The sequence below is a fragment of the Hyla sarda genome, chromosome 8, assembly GCF_029499605.1.
Source record: "Hyla sarda isolate aHylSar1 chromosome 8, aHylSar1.hap1, whole genome shotgun sequence".
Lineage (NCBI taxonomy): Eukaryota > Metazoa > Chordata > Amphibia > Anura > Hylidae > Hyla > Hyla sarda.
The window spans coordinates 55,800,223-55,817,103 of NC_079196.1; the positions used below are offsets into that span (position 1 = coordinate 55,800,223).

The 16,881-nt window shown below is 46.3% G+C and overlaps 1 protein-coding gene across 9 annotated transcripts in view; it reads right to left on the reverse strand.

Moving 5' to 3' along the window:
- LOC130285427 (dynein axonemal heavy chain 11-like) overlaps positions 1 to 16,881 on the reverse strand; it is a 523,820-nt gene that overhangs the window by 7,981 nt on the left and 498,958 nt on the right. For all 9 annotated transcript variants that reach the window (XM_056536793.1, XM_056536797.1, XM_056536794.1 and 6 more), the window contains one exon: positions 9,544 to 9,656. In XM_056536793.1, the coding sequence (XP_056392768.1) occupies positions 9,544 to 9,656 (113 nt within the window). The remainder of the gene's footprint in view (positions 1 to 9,543; positions 9,657 to 16,881) is intronic.

Here is a 16,881-nt window from a genome sequence, read left to right on the forward strand (position 1 = left end):
GCCTCACTGGAAGTAACTGGGACAGGTCTGTGAGCCGGACTTAATGCTGCCGTAATTGCCCACTGGCCCCTGGTTGTGCTTATCATGCACAGGTAGGTTTAGTGTTAGGTCCCGCGCCACTTGAGAAACCTTGGCGTTGGTGTGCGGGCTCAGGTATGTCCTTTATCTAAAGATATACTGGCTAATGTCTCAATTTTAACATCAGTTTTAAGGGATAGCCAATGTCATTGTTTACATCTACCACAGTAGTGCACCCAAATGCCTGTTTTGTATTAATCTTATGGAACATGGCATGATTTCCTTTTTTTTCTTGAAAAATTCTAGGCATCAGTATGGCAGACCAGGCATAGGCAACTTTCTGCACTGCAGATGTTTTGGACTACGTCTCCCATGATGCTCTTACAGCTGTAATGCTACAAAAGCATCATGGGCGATGTAGTCCAAAACATCTGCAGTGCAGAAAGTTGCCTATGCCTGCCATAGACCCTTGGTGTCCAACCTGTTGCGTTCCAGCTGTTGCAAAATGACAACTCCTAGCATGTATGGGTAGCCATTGGCTGTTCGGGCATGCTAGTAGTTGTAGTTTTGCAACAGCTGGGAGGGCCAGACACATAGGCCATAGACAATGAGTGTGTTATGGTTATATGCATGGGTTAGTGATTCGATTCGTCATGGACTTCTCGGCTCGGCGGTTGCTGCATAAACGAGTTCAGCTTTCGGGTGGTCTGGTGGGCTGGAGACTCTCTCCTAGGACTGTATCCCCCTTTTCCAGCCCATAGGAGCACCTGAAAGCTGAACTAATTTATGCAGGATAAAGTCAGCAACCGCCGAGCTGCGAGGTTCGTGATGAATCAAATTACTGTAAATTCGCTCATCTCTAGCATGGGTCATCATAGGGTTTGTACATAATTTAGAAAAACATGGCTGCTTTCTCCTAGAAACAGCACCACACTTGTCCACGGGTTGTGTCTGGCCTTACAGTTCAGTTCCATTAAAGTGAATTGGTTTGAGCTGCAATATCACGCACAGTATGTGGGCAAGTGTGACATTGTTTTTCTCTTTACATGGACAACACCTTTTTTAAAGGGGTATTCTAATTTTAAACACTTAAATGTATCCACAGAATAAAGGATACGTGTCAGATCATGGGGGTCCATCTGGAAACCAGTGCCTCCCATGGGAATGGAGGAGTGGGTCGCAAATGTGCGAATCTGCACCATCTGCACCAATCTGGAGCCTAGTGTCTCCCAGTGGTCAGACCCCCCCGATCAGACACATCCCCTATCCTGTGGATAGTTGGAATACCCCTTTAAAGGGGTTAAAAAGAGTGGTCCACTTCCAGTAAAAAAAACAAAAAAAAACAGCCCACCAACAACACACATCCCCGCTGCTACCACACAGTTAGGATTCTCATCAATCCTCCGCTCCACTACTTCTCACAAGACATTTTTATTTATTTATTTTTCAAATCAACTGGTGCCAGAAAGTTAAACAGATTAGTAAATTACTTCTATTTAAAAATCTTAATCCTTCCAGTACTTATCAGCTGCTGTATGCTCCACAGGACGTTCTTTTCTTTTTGAATTTCCTTTCTGTATGACCACAGTGCTCTCTGCTGACACCTCTGTCCAGAGCAGTATATGTTTTCTATGGGGATTTGCTCCTGCTCTGGACAGTTCCTAAAATGGAACACAGCAGAGAACACTGACGGAAAGGAAGCTGATAAGCACTGGAAGGGTTAAGATTTTTAAATAAAAGTAATTTACAAATCTGTTTAACTTTCTGGCACCAGTTGATTTACATTTTTTTTTCCAGTGAAGTACCCCTTTAAGTCTAACAAACTTAATTTTTTTTGTTTTGTGCCATTTTTGTTTTTCTTTAAAGGGGTTATCCAGGAAAAAACTTTTTTTCTATATATCAACTGGCTCCAGAAAGTTAAACAGATTTGTAAATTACTTCTATTAAAAAATCTGAATCCTTTCAGTACTTAGGAGCTTCTGAAGTTAAGGTTGTTCTTTTCTGTCTATCTGCTCTCTGATGACACGTGTCTCGGTAACCGCCCAGTTTAGAAGAGGTTTGCTCTGGGGATTTGCTTCTTAAACTGGGCGGTTCCCGAGACAGGTGTCATCAGAGAGCACTTAGACAGAAAAGGACAATCTTAAAGAGTAGCTATCACTAAACTAAATTTTCCTATTCCCCCTCCCCATCTGTCCCTGACACTAGCTACTGTTACGCCGAGCGCTCCGGGTCCCCGCTCCTCCCCGGAGCGCTCGCCACATCCTCGCTACTGCAGCGCCCCGGTCAGATCCACTGACCGGGTGCGCTGCGATACCGCCTCCAGCCGGGATGCGATTCGCGATGCGGGTGGCGCCCGCTCGCGATGCGCACCCCGGCTCCCGTACCTGACTCGCTCTCCGTCGGTCCTGTCCCGGCGCGCGCGGCCCCGCTCCCTAGGGCGCGTGCGCGCCGGGTCTCTGCGATTTAAAGGGCCACTGCGCCACTGATTGGCGCAGTGGTTCTAATTAGTGTATTCACATGTGCACTTCCTATATAACCTCACTTCCCCTTCCCTTCCTTGCCGGATCTTGTTGCCATCGTGCCAGTGAAAGCGTTCCCTTGTGTGTTCCTAGCCTGTGTTCCAGACCTCCTGCCGTTGCCCCTGACTACGATCCTTGCTGCCTGCCCCGACCTTCTGCTACGTCCGACCTTGCTCTTGTCTACTCCCTTGTACCGCGCCTATCTTCAGCAGTCAGAGAGGTTGAGCCGTTGCTAGTGGATACGACCTGGTTACTACCGCCGCTGCAAGACCATCCCGCTTTGCGGCGGGCTCTGGTGAAAACCAGTAGTAACTTAGAACCGGTCCACTAGCACGGTCCACGCCAATCCCTCTCTGGCACAGAGGATCCACCTCCTGCCAGCCGACTCGTGACAGTAGATCCGGCCATGGATCCCGCTGAAGTTCCACTGCCAGTTGTCGCCGACCTCACCACGGTGGTCGCCCAGCAGTCGCAACAGATAGCGCAACAAGGCCACCAGCTGTCTCAACTGACCGTGATGCTACAGCAGCTACTACCACAGCTTCAGCAATCACCTCCTCCGCCAGCTCCTGCACCTCCTCCGCAGCGAGTGGCCGCTTCCGGCCTACGACTTTCCTTGCCGGATAAATTTGATGGGGACTCTAAGTTTTGCCGTGGCTTTCTTTCACAATGTTCCCTGCACTTGGAGATGATGTCGGACCAGTTTCCTACTGAAAGGTCTAAGGTGGCTTTTCGTAGTCAGCCTTCTGTCTGGGAAAGCTCTGTCATGGGCCACACTGCTCTGGGACCGCAATGACCCCGTCACTGCCTCTGTACACTCCTTCTTCTCGGAAATTCGAAGTGTCTTTGAGGAACCTGCCCGAGCCTCTTCTGCTGAGACTGCCCTGCTGAACCTGGTCCAGGGTAATTCTTCCGTTGGCGAGTACGCCATCCAATTCCGTACTCTTGCTTCCGAATTATCCTGGAATAATGAGGCCCTCTGCGCGACCTTTAAAAAAGGCCTATCCAGCAACATTAAAGATGTTCTGGCCGCACGAGAAATTCCTGCTAACCTACATGAACTCATTCATCTTGCCACTCGCATTGACATGCGTTTTTCCGAAAGGCGTCAGGAGCTCCGCCAGGATATGGACTTTGTTCGCACGAGGCGTTTTTTCTCCCCGGCTCCTCTCTCCTCTGGTCCTCTGCAATCCGTTCCTGTGCCTCCCGCCGTGGAGGCTATGCAAGTTGACCGGTCTCGCTTGACACCTCAAGAGAGGACACGACGCCGCATGGAGAATCTTTGCCTGTACTGTGCCGGTACCGAACACTTCCTGAAGGATTGTCCTATCCGTCCTCCCCGCCTGGAAAGACGTACGCTGACTCCGCACAAAGGTGACACAGTTCTTGATGTCAACTCTGCTTCTCCACGCCTTACTGTGCCTGTGCGGATATCTGCCTCTACCTTCTCCTTCTCTACTAAGGCCTTCTTGGATTCCGGATCTGCAGGAAATTTTATTTTGGCCTCTCTCATCAACAGGTTCAACATCCCTGTGACCAGTCTCGCCAGACCCCTCTACATCAATTGTGTTAACAATGAAAGATTGGACTGTGCCGTGCGTTACCGCACGGAACCCCTCCTAATGTGCATCGGACCTCATCACGAAAAAATTGAGTTTTTGGTCCTCTCCAATTGCACTTCCGAAATTCTCCTTGGACTACCGTGGCTTCAACGCCATTCCCCAACCCTTGATTGGTCCACAGGAGAGATCAAGAGCTGGGGTACTTCTTGTTTCAAGGACTGTCTTAAACCGGTTCCCAGTACTCCCTGCCGTGACCCTGTGGTTCCTCCTGTAACCGGTCTCCCTAAGGCTTATATGGACTATGCTGACGTATTTTGCAAAAAGCAAGCTGAGACTTTACCCCCTCACAGGCCTTTTGACTGCCCTATTGACCTCCTCCCGGGCACTACTCCACCCCGGGGCAGAATTTACCCTCTGTCCGCCCCAGAGACTCTTGCTATGTCTGAATACATCCAGGAAAATTTAAAAAAGGGGTTTATCCGCAAATCCTCCTCTCCTGCTGGAGCTGGATTTTTCTTTGTGTCCAAAACAGATGGCTCCCTACGTCCTTGCATTGATTACCGCGGACTTAATAAAATCACGGTAAAGAACCGCTACCCCCTACCTCTTATCTCAGAACTCTTTGATCGCCTTCAAGGTGCCCACATCTTTACCAAACTGGACTTAAGAGGTGCATATAATCTCATCCGCATCAGGGAGGGGGACGAATGGAAAACTGCATTTAACACCAGAGATGGACACTTTGAGTATCTGGTCATGCCCTTTGGCCTGTGCAACGCCCCTGCCGTCTTCCAAGACTTTGTTAATGAAATTTTTCGTGATCTCTTATATTCCTGTGTTGTTGTGTATCTGGACGATATTCTGATTTTTTCTGCCAACTTAGAAGAACATCGCCAGCATGTCCGCATGGTTCTTCAGAGACTTCGAGACAATCAACTTTATGCCAAAATGGAGAAATGTCTGTTTGAATGTCAATCTCTTCCTTTCCTAGGATACTTGGTCTCTGGCCAGGGACTACAAATGGACCCAGATAAACTCTCTGCCGTCTTAGATTGGCCACGCCCCTCCGGACTCCGTGCTATCCAACGTTTTTTGGGGTTCGCCAATTATTACAGACAATTTATTCCACATTTTTCCACTATTGTGGCTCCTATCGTGGCTTTAACCAAGAAGAATGCCAATCCTAAGTCCTGGTCTCCTCAAGCGGAAGACGCATTTAAACGGCTCAAGTCTGCCTTTTCTTCTGCTCCCGTGCTCTCCAGACCTGACCCATCTAAACCCTTCCTATTGGAGGTTGATGCCTCCTCAGTGGGAGCTGGAGCGGTCCTTCTACAAAAAAATTCTTCCGGGCATGCTGTTACTTGTGGTTTTTTTTCTAGGACCTTCTCTCCGGCGGAGAGGAACTACTCCATCGGGGATCGAGAACTACTGGCCATTAAATTGGCACTTGAGGAATGGAGGCATCTGCTGGAGGGATCAAAATTTCCAGTTATCATTTTCACCGATCACAAGAATCTCTCCTATCTCCAGTCTGCCCAACGGCTGAATCCTCGCCAGGCCAGGTGGTCGTTGTTCTTTGCCCGTTTTAACTTTGAAATTCATTTTCGCCCTGCCGACAAGAACATTAGGGCCGATGCTCTCTCTCGTTCCTCGGATGCCTCGGAAGTAGAGGTCTCTCCGCAACACATCATTCCTCCTGACTGTCTGATCTCCTCTTCTCCAGCCTCCATCAGGCAAACTCCTCCAGGGAAGACCTTTGTTTCTCCACGCCAGCGTCTCGGGATTCTCAAATGGGGTCACTCCTCCCACCTCGCAGGCCATGCGGGCATCAAAAAGTCCTTGCAACTCATCTCTCGTTTCTATTGGTGGCCGACTCTGGAAACAGATGTTGTTGATTTTGTGCGGGCCTGTACTGTCTGTGCCCGGGATAAGACTCCTCGCCAGAAGCCTGCTGGTCTCCTTCACCCTCTGCCTGTCCCCGAACAGCCTTGGTCTCTGATTGGTATGGACTTTATTACAGACCTACCCCCATCCCGTGGCAACACTGTTGTTTGGGTGGTCGTTGATCGATTTTCCAAGATGGCACATTTTATTCCTCTTCCTGGTCTTCCTTCAGCGCCTCAGTTGGCAAAACAATTTTTTGTACACATTTTTCGTCTTCACGGTTTGCCCACGCAGATTGTCTCGGATAGAGGTGTCCAATTCGTGTCAAAATTCTGGAGGGCTCTCTGTAAACAACTCAAGATTAAATTAAACTTCTCTTCTGCTTATCATCCTCAATCCAATGGGCAAGTAGAAAGAATTAACCAGGTCCTGGGTGACTATTTACGGCATTTTGTTTCCTCCCGCCAGGATGACTGGGCAGATCTTCTACCTTGGGCCGAATTCTCGTACAACTTTAGAGTCTCTGAATCTTCTGCTAAATCCCCATTTTTCGTGGTGTACGGCCGTCACCCTCTTCCCCCCCTCCCTATTCCCTTGTCCTCTGGTTTGCCCACTGTAGATGAAGTGACTCGTGATCTTTCCACCATATGGAAAGAGACCCAAAATTCTCTTTTACAGGCTTCATCTCGCATGAAAAAGTTTGCCGATAAGAAAAGAAGAGCTCCCCCCATTTTTGCTCCCGGAGACAAGGTATGGCTCTCCGCTAAATATGTCCGCTTTCGTGTCCCCAGTTACAAACTTGGACCACGCTATCTTGGTCCTTTCAAAGTCTTGTGCCAAATTAATCCTGTCTCTTACAAACTTCTTCTTCCTCCTTCTCTTCGTATTCCCAATGCCTTTCATGTCTCTCTCCTTAAACCACTCATCATCAACCGTTTCTCTCCCAAACTTGTTTCTCCCACTCCTGTTTCCGGTTCCTCTGACATCTTCGCCGTAAAGGAGATACTGGCCTCCAAGACGGTCAGAGGGAAAACATTTTTTTTGATTGATTGGGAGGGCTGTGGTCCTGAAGAGAGATCCTGGGAACCTGAGGACAACATCCTTGACAAAAGTCTGGTCCTCAGGTTCTCAGGCTCTAAGAAGAGGGGGAGACCCAAGGGGGGGGTACTGTTACGCCGAGCGCTCCGGGTCCCCGCTCCTCCCCGGAGCGCTCGCCACATCCTCGCTACTGCAGCGCCCCGGTCAGATCCACTGACCGGGTGCGCTGCGATACCGCCTCCAGCCGGGATGCGATTCGCGATGCGGGTGGCGCCCGCTCGCGATGCGCACCCCGGCTCCCGTACCTGACTCGCTCTCCGTCGGTCCTGTCCCGGCGCGCGCGGCCCCGCTCCCTAGGGCGTGCGCGCGCCGGGTCTCTGCGATTTAAAGGGCCACTGCGCCACTGATTGGCGCAGTGGTTCTAATTAGTGTATTCACATGTGCACTTCCTATATAACCTCACTTCCCCTTCCCTTCCTTGCCGGATCTTGTTGCCATCGTGCCAGTGAAAGCGTTCCCTTGTGTGTTCCTAGCCTGTGTTCCAGACCTCCTGCCGTTGCCCCTGACTACGATCCTTGCTGCCTGCCCCGACCTTCTGCTACGTCCGACCTTGCTCTTGTCTACTCCCTTGTACCGCGCCTATCTTCAGCAGTCAGAGAGGTTGAGCCGTTGCTAGTGGATACGACCTGGTTACTACCGCCGCTGCAAGACCATCCCGCTTTGCGGCGGGCTCTGGTGAAAACCAGTAGTAACTTAGAACCGGTCCACTAGCACGGTCCACGCCAATCCCTCTCTGGCACAGAGGATCCACCTCCTGCCAGCCGATTCGTGACAGCTACATCTATCCCTGTCTTTATTTCTGCCCTAATCCCCATGAAATTACCTTATCTAGAATGGCTGGAGGAGCTCAGAGTTGAGCTCTCTGGCGAGGACAGGAAGTGGGTGGTCCCGGCAGGCACAACGTCATCTGAAGCCTGGCCGAGGATCGCTTCCAGCCATCTCCTCCCTCTCCTGCAGCTCGTGCGCTGCAATGAATGAGGAGAGGGAGATGTAGGGGGCGGGGATATTTAAATTTTGCGTGCCGCGCTAACGAGCGCTGTACTCACTCTCTGCCTGTATAGGAAACAGGCAGAGCAGGAGCACAGCGCTCGCGCACGCGCGGCGTGCAAAATTTAAATATCCCCGCCCGCCTTGCATCTCCCTCTCCTCATACATGTGAACGCGCATTTCGGACCACGCTGGGCCACGCTGCCCGACCAGCGTTGGTCCGGACGTGCTGAACGTGAGGGGAGGAAAAGTAATCCTGAGCCATATAGGGTGACACCTAGTGGCCAGGATTACAAACGTAAAAAAAACACATAAAACATGATTTTTTTAAAATAAAATATATTAGAAATCTTTTTAATAATTTTTTTTTTTTTTATGAGAGTACCCATTTAACTTCAGAAGCTCATAAGTACTGAAAGGATTAAGATTTTTTAATAGAAGTAATTTACAAATCTGTTTAACTTTCTGGAGCCAGTTGAGCGGAGGAGCGGTGACCGGATCACAGTGGGGGCAGCACACAGACATACAGCCTCCAGCCATACACTGTATATGGCTGGAGGCTGTATGTCTGTGGGGAGGGAGGGAGGGAGGGAGGGGGGGTGCTGCCAACCTAATGTGGGGGGAACTATACTGCCAACTAATGTGGGGGAACATGCTGCCTATCTAATGTGGGGGGAACTATACTGCCAACCTAATGTGGGGGGAACTATACTGCCAACCTAATGTGGGGGAACATGCTGCCTACCTAATGTGGGGGGAACTATACTGCCTACCTAATGTGGGGGGAACTATACTGCCAACCTAATGTGGGGGAACATGCTGCCAACTAATGGGGGGGGGAACATGCTGCCTACTAATGTGGGGGGAAATACAAGGTACTGTACATTGCGGTAGGAGGGGTAGTCTTATATGGCGAGTATATCCCAAACTCTACATTTTAACTGTAAAAGTTGGGGGTCGTCTTATACACCCAGTCGTCTTATACGCCGGCATATACGGTATGTGTGTGTGGGGGGGGGGAGGGGTCCTACAGATACAACCGGCCCTTTGAGGGTGACCAAACTGCTGATGCGGCCCCCGATGAATTCGAGTTTGACACCCCTGGTCTATATGATAATATATGTGTACCCCTGTGTTTCTCAACCAGGGTGCCTCCAGCTGTGGCCAAATTACAACTCCCAGCATGCCCTGGGCATGCTGGGAGTTGTAGTTTGGCCACAGCTGGAAGCACCCTGGTTGGGAAACACTGGTGTACCCCATTAGAGAAATGTATTCTAAGATGGTAAATCCGCATTCAGCTAGTATAGAGCGTGGAGCGGAATAATTGTTTATGGCGCACAGTTTAAGCTGTTCTGATAATCGTGTCGAAAAATACAATATTTATTCATTAGATCAAATTTAATGAGGGCTCCTGGCAGTAATTATAAAAATTACTGTAGCAGTAAATTACTAATGAGTTGCGATGTGCTCCCCACCTGTGAGGAAGGACTGGGGGTTGAAGAAGCCTGATATCCAGACGACACTTGGGAGACAAAGATCTTGAGTCCAGGCATCGAGTTCACGGCAGCGAAGGAGCAAATCGCTGTACCTAGAAGACAAGGAGCAGAGGCCCTCAGCGGCGGTTCAACAATGACGGGAAACATGAGGGTTACAGAACAGGTCTTTGTCTTGTAAATGTTATCACTTTTATCATAGTTAAATTCAAATACAATGGATAAGGCTCCGTATTCTACATGCACAAAACTGATGTTACAGGAAAAAAACTGAAAAATATAATGTCCCTGTGACAAAGTTTATAGTGTTTTCCAACCAGTGTACCTCCAGCTGTTGCAAAACTACAACACCCAGCATGCCCGAACAGCCTTTGGCTGTCCGGGCATGCTGTGTGTTGTAGTTTTGCCACAGCTGGAGGCACCCTAGTTGGGAAACACTGATCCAAAACCATTGTCCAAACCATAAAAGATTATACTACATAAAAGGGCTCATTCGGCTTAATAAATTATTTTTTCCCTCCAGTTTGTTACGTTTTCTGTATTGTATCCGAATATGTTTTCTTTTATACATATATATATATATATTTTTTGGTCTTGTTTTGTTTAAAGGGGTACTCCACTGGAAATCCTTTCTTTTTAAAACAACTGGTGCCAGAAAGTTAAACAGATTTGTAAATTACTTCTATTTAAAAATCTTAATCCTTCCAGTACTTATCAGCTGCTGTATACTCCACATGCAGTTCTTTTCTTTTTGAATTTCCTTTCTGCCTGACCACAGTGTTCTCTTCTGACACCTCTGTCCATGTCAGGAACTGTCCAGAGCAGGAGAGGTTTGCTATGGGGATTTGCTCCTACTTTGGACAGTTCCTAAAAATGGACAGAGGTGTCAGCAGAGAGCACGGTGGCCAGGCAGATAGGAAATTCAACAAGGAAAGAGCTTTCTGTGTAGCATAGAGCAGCTGATAAGTACTGGAAAGATTAAGATTTTTCAATAGAAGTAATTTACAAATCTGTTTAACTTTCTGGCACCAATTGATTTTAAAAAAAATGTTTTTCAGTGGAGTACCCCTTTAATGCATTGATGCAATTTTTGCTGTTCTGATAATCTACTGAAATACAGATACACAATGTGGTCATCCTTGTTATATAAGAATTATTTTGTGCTAGCCTGGATTTTAATCCCAAACCTTTGACAAAACGTAACATGAAGCGTCACAGCCAAAAATATTTCATCGGCAGTAGTTTTAGAAGTCGCAACCCCCACCATCTAATATTGATGGCCTATCCTGAGAACAGAAACAAAGGACAGATAGCGCTCCGTAGTGTGATACTGTTGTTGCACAGATTTCACTTGAGCAAAATTAGCGCTTACCGCAGCAGGTTACCCTCAACCAAGGGCAACAATGGAAAAAGGCATGGATAGTAAGACATCTGCAGCCGCTCCACGTCCAAATAAAATGTAACAAAGAATAGGACCTCCAACGTGTCGACAGGATTCGAAGCGCAGGACACACAAGTAAAGGCATCTGAGGTTTATTCACCCATGATGCAACGCGTTTCACAGATAAACTGCTTCATCAGGCATCATGCCTGATGAAGCAGTCTATCTGTGAAATGCATTGCATCATGGGTGAATAAACCTCAGATCCCTTTATTTGTGTGTCCTGCGCTTCGAATCCCGTCGACACATTGGAGGTCCTATTCTTTGTTATATCCTGAGAACAGGCAGACAACCCCTTTAAGCTAGCCACCACAGTCGTAACAGTACTAGTGATGAATTTGCCATATTTTCCAAATTTGCATATTCGCTATGTTCTTTCACTTTTTTTCCATGCGAAAATCGTAATGAAATTTGTATAGCGCGCATGCGTGATTATGTCTTTCAACTAACTAACACTATGCTGTACACTAGAACCTATCTGCTAAACTAACCTACCCTATCTATCACTAACTATCAATTCACTATTGGGGAGATTTATCAAAACCTGTGCAGAGGAAGAGTGGTGCAGTTGCCCATAGCAACCAATCAGATTGCTTCTTTCATTTTCCACAGGCCTCTTTAGAGGCCTGTGGAAAATGAAAGAAGCAATCTGATTGGTTGCTATGGGCAACTGCACCACTCTTCCTCTGCACAGGTGTTGATAAATCTCCCCCTATATAATTTGAGTTTGTGTTCATTAATATTGGAGCCTTCTTTGGACCACAAGCTGGAAAAAGGGAGGGATGATCACTTTTTTTTTACACAATACACATCATTGTCGTGGTGTGTAGAGTAGAGAAATAATAAAAAAAAATATTCGTTATTATGAATAAATCGCGCTATATTCTAAATATTAGCGAAATTGCGAAGTGCCGATATTTGTGGTAACAATTAGCATTTTTAATATTTGCGCTCAACACGAAACAGTAGTCGCGCAAGTCTAGTAAACGGGATATGGACTTGAATTTTTGTGCTGCTGCTTGAGCCGGAGACTTGCGAGAGACTACAGCGTTTAATCTGAGGATTTTGTGGAAGCCCCATGCAAGCCTATAAGACTTCTACTAAATCTGTAGGTTGAATGGCGTAGTCTTGCACAGGTGGCAACCATCACTTTAACTATTTGACTGGAGGGCCTTTGTAACAGATATGTCTCATATAAACTCTGATCATAGGTTATGTCGTACATGCATGACCTATATAATATAGCAGAGCACTCTTCAAACTTCTCTCCCTTTTTAGGATTCTGTCCATTTTTTTTTTATCAACACAATAAAGGTTAAAGGATCTGTAGGCACCTGATTGGTGGTGATTCCAAATCTAGGATCCCAGTTTACCAAACATTACTGATATATTCTACAGATATGCCATAAGCATCTTTGACAATGTTTCGTAATCTGGGCATCTTCAGCTGTTGCAAAACTGCAACTTCCAGCATGCCTGGATAGCCAAAGACTGTCCTGAAGGGACTGTTTTCTTAATCCATTTGGAACCTATTGATCAGGGATTAACCCCCTGATCACTAACACCCTTATTTAAAGGAGGTACTCCGGCCCTGAGACATCTTATCCCCTATCCAAATGATAGGGGATAAGATGTCTCACCGGAAGGGTCCCGGCGCTGGGGACCCTCACAATCTTGTATTTGCCACTCACCTGGCATGCGATGCCAGTTCACAAACAGCCGGGTGGCAACCACAGGGCCGGAGTATCGTGACGTCACGACTCCACCCCCATGTGACGTCACCCCTGCCCCCGCTATGCAAGTTTATGGGAGGGGGCGTGACAGCCGTCACGCCCCCTCCCATAGACTTGCATAGCGGGGGCAGGGGTGACGTCACGATACTCCGGCCCTGTGGACGCCACCCGGCTGTTTGTGAGCTGGCACCGCGGCGTGTAGCTCAAACAGGTGGGTAGCGAATACAAGATTGCGGTGGGACCCCCCACAGTGAGACATCTTATCCCCTATCCTTTGGATAGGGAATAAGATGTCTCAGGGCCGGAGTACCCCTTTAACTCCCACCCTAAAAACCCTGGTTGATAGTACTACTTGATGCCAGTTTCCCTCCTGAGGACATTACTGGTGTAACAAAACATGTAGGGCGGGGTAGTGTTAGGTTTTAATAGCAGTCCATAACAGGATGTCATTAGTACAATCAACCAGGGTATCTGCAGGCCACTGGTGATTGACAATCTGTCATATATGAACAGGTTTCACTGTGATTATACATATACACACTGATATACTCACTGCAGGACTGTGTTTTTAGAAACTCATTCAATTCTATATTAATTATAATTAAGCTAAATGACCGCTAAGTTTTAGGGGTGGGAGTTAATTAAGGGTATTAGTGATCAGGGGGTTAACCCCTGATCAATAGGTTCCAAATGTTTTGACCCTAACACATCTTGTGGATTTTCTTTATGATTGTTTTATTAATCCAGCTCCCAATGGATTTCTGACCATTACCGCTTGCTCCTGCAACTTGTATGTCCGATCCTGCCCTTTCCGCAAGCATTTTGTCACAGCTCTAAGAGAGCCCCTTCAATGCAATTTCATTACCCCCTTGTGCCATCATATTACCCCGTGCTATTTCATTACCCATTTGTGATGTTTCTTTACCCCCATGCCATTTCATGACCTACCCATCCATTTCATTACCCCCTTGTGCCATTTCTTTACCCACTTGTGCCATTCCATTACTCCTTGGTTCCATTTTTTACCCCCTTACTCCCTTGTGCCATTTCATTACCCTCCAAGCTATTTCATTATCCGCCAAGCTATTTTATTCCACCCCCCTTTTGTGCTATTTCATTACCCCTTGTGCCATTTCATCAGCCCCCTATGGCATTTCAGAGGTTCGCAGGATTTTGCGTGACCCACTGTATGTTCTATGACCATCCTCTCAAGACTAAAAATCGCCCGCTCCCGCAAGTTTTATGTCCGGTCCTGTGGGACCCACAGGATTCCAATCCCAATGCAGTCCTCTAATATGTAGCACAGCATGTAACCAATACTGTCCTCAGACAGAATGATTTTCCCTCTTAATTCTCATCATTACAGATATCCAGTAGTATAAGGCCCTTGTGTATAATATAATAATAACAAAACAGTGAATTCAAAAAGATAAATATAGAGAATTTGTCGAAAGTTAATGTATCGAGAACTGACACCTGAGATACTCCAATTACTGCATCACCGATGACAGATAAATAAGCAGTCGAAATGCTGAAGATTTATTATGTTATGAAATGTTGACTTCTCTTCTTATAAAGGAAAATAGCGTCTAATCTTTGAAAATCAATGGCTCATTATTTATTGGCTGCTGATGACCTCTGAAGCAATGTCAGACAAGGAGAGCACTTGTTAATGGAACAGAAATGTCACAACGTTGTGTACGGTAAGAAAGACTTTAAGTGGTTCCAAGAAACAGAGGCGATGCTGGAAGAAATGGTGTCAGTCAGTGGGTTGACAAGAATATGGCGTGAGATTACAAGGGTTTCTGTGATGTCTATAAAGCTTGGTTTTCAAAATCCCTAATTTAAAGTGACAATAAGCCTAAAGTTTATCTTATGTACAGTTACTATACAGTAAATGGAATCTACTAGACAACCATTGGAGGCTGTGACATACAATCTATTGTCATTGAGGGTTGCCATTAGACTGGCAATTCTCCATCAGCTATGGTAGATATATGGCCACCTTGAAGAGAATGTGGCACCTAGATTTTATTTTTACTGAAACATTTTCTTATTTTCTAATCTGTTTTTTATTTTCTAATTGTAATTTTTTTATCAATTTTTTTGGCCATTAATATGGGGGCAGCCGTATAGTTGGAGTTTTCTGCACAGGATTTAGAGATTTGCTTTACAGTAGATTCATGGACAAAGGAGAGAATAGGGAGATTTTGTTGTGCATGCTCTATGAAAAGCAAAGGTCTTAGGACAAAATAGAGAGAGAAAAAGAAAAACCAGGGTGCGCCCTTAGTGAGGACCACTGTAAAGCTGGGCTCCTTAGGTGTTGCGCTTAAAGCACTACACCTACAGTTGCGTGTGGACAATGAAAATATGTGAGCCGCCAGAGGATGATTCCGGATGAACAGCAGTCAATCCGGTTATGCAATGGAAAGGTAGAATACTGGAAAATGGATAAAGGTGCTTCTCTTAAGGTGTATAGGTAATTCATTTTATTGGTATGGCAATGCGTTTCGATCCTGGATCAGGATCGAAACGTGTTGCCTTACCATTAAAATGTATTACCTATACACCTTCTGTGAAGCGCTTTTATCCAGGCAACCATTTTCCAGTTTTCTACCTCTCCAAGGTCTTAGGACAGGTAGGGGGAGAGTGAAGTTCTGATCCCATTTTATCTATATACTGGTTCAGCAGGAGACTGCTGAAAAGTTTTCTCTACAGAACAGGAAATGTGAGCTGATTAATAGGCTTGGTGGCCAGACTGAAAACTGCAAGATAATCTCAGGATTTTTTCAACCATTGGGACCTCCAGCGATCTCCTGTACTGGTTACTGTCCTCGGCATGCTTTGTCACCCACCTTCCTGGATGAGAGCAAGTAACGGCCCACTCAGCCAATGACAGGCTGGACACTGCTGCGGCCGGTGATTGGCTAAGTGGGCCATCACTTGTTCTCATCCAGGAAGTTGGTGCATGCTGAAGACTGGGGGCAAGTGTCTGATAAGTTCAGTTCTCTGGAGTACCACTTTAATTTGATATTTTTTTTCTGAAGCTAACCTTTCTAATACAATATAAAACCATAATTATAAACATTGGCCCAGATTTATCATAGTAACCAATCTGAGCCCATGTCTAATTTTTTATATTGCTCTGGTAAAATGAAAGCTGAGCTGAGCTGAGAGGTTGTTACATGGAAACCAGTTTTTAGGATAGGTTCACACCACGATTTTGCAATACAGTTCCCGTATCAGGTTTTTGATGAAAAACGGATTCCTAAAACCGTACTAAACTGTATCAAAACATGTGTACATATCTTTACCCGTATACGGTTTGAAAAATTATGTCCGTTTTTCACTCCATTATGAATAAAGTATACGGTTTCAATACATCTTTTTCACCCAGACCAAAAACCATGGTAGGCTACGGTTTTGGGTACAGGGAAAAAACGGACACAACCGGAGGCTTCGTTTGGCATAAGGTTTTCAATGGAGAGTCAATGCATACGGTTTTCAAATTAAAAACGTGTAAAGGAACTGTATTGCAAAAATGTGGTGTGAACCCAGCCTTACCCTCAGACAGACTCATAAATCTGGCCATTGTACTTATGCATAAAAGCACAAGAGATGAGACTGGCCACAGGCTCCCTTCATAGTGGTACCAACTCTGGCAACTATGAGACCAGGGCTGGGGATCATTTACATAGGATTTTCTGCCTTGTATCCAATGCCGCGAACAGGCTTGAGAGAATTACCATCCTGGGATAACAGTTTCCTCCCAACAGTTGTGGGGTGTTACAGCTGTGTATTACAACTTGCACAGTTACAGTCCTAGTGTGAACCCTTTGACATAAACTTGGTGAGGCCCTTGATATACTATTATGTCAAGGTGTGGGAAAGCACAGCAGCCCCTTCATTCTTAGGATAAGTGGTGTCCTGCCAGGTAGACTCAGAGTAATGGCATATCACTATGGTGGGAAAACCATCTTCGTGACTAATGCACCATTGGGAGCTTTCACTAAATTTTCACATCCAGCTTTTGTTGACTTCTGCATAAATGTCATATCACTACTGGTCAATCATATAAAATGTGCAAATAACCTCTCATAAAGCAGATCTGCCAAGGCATTTACAGGTTGTGTTGATTCTGTGATA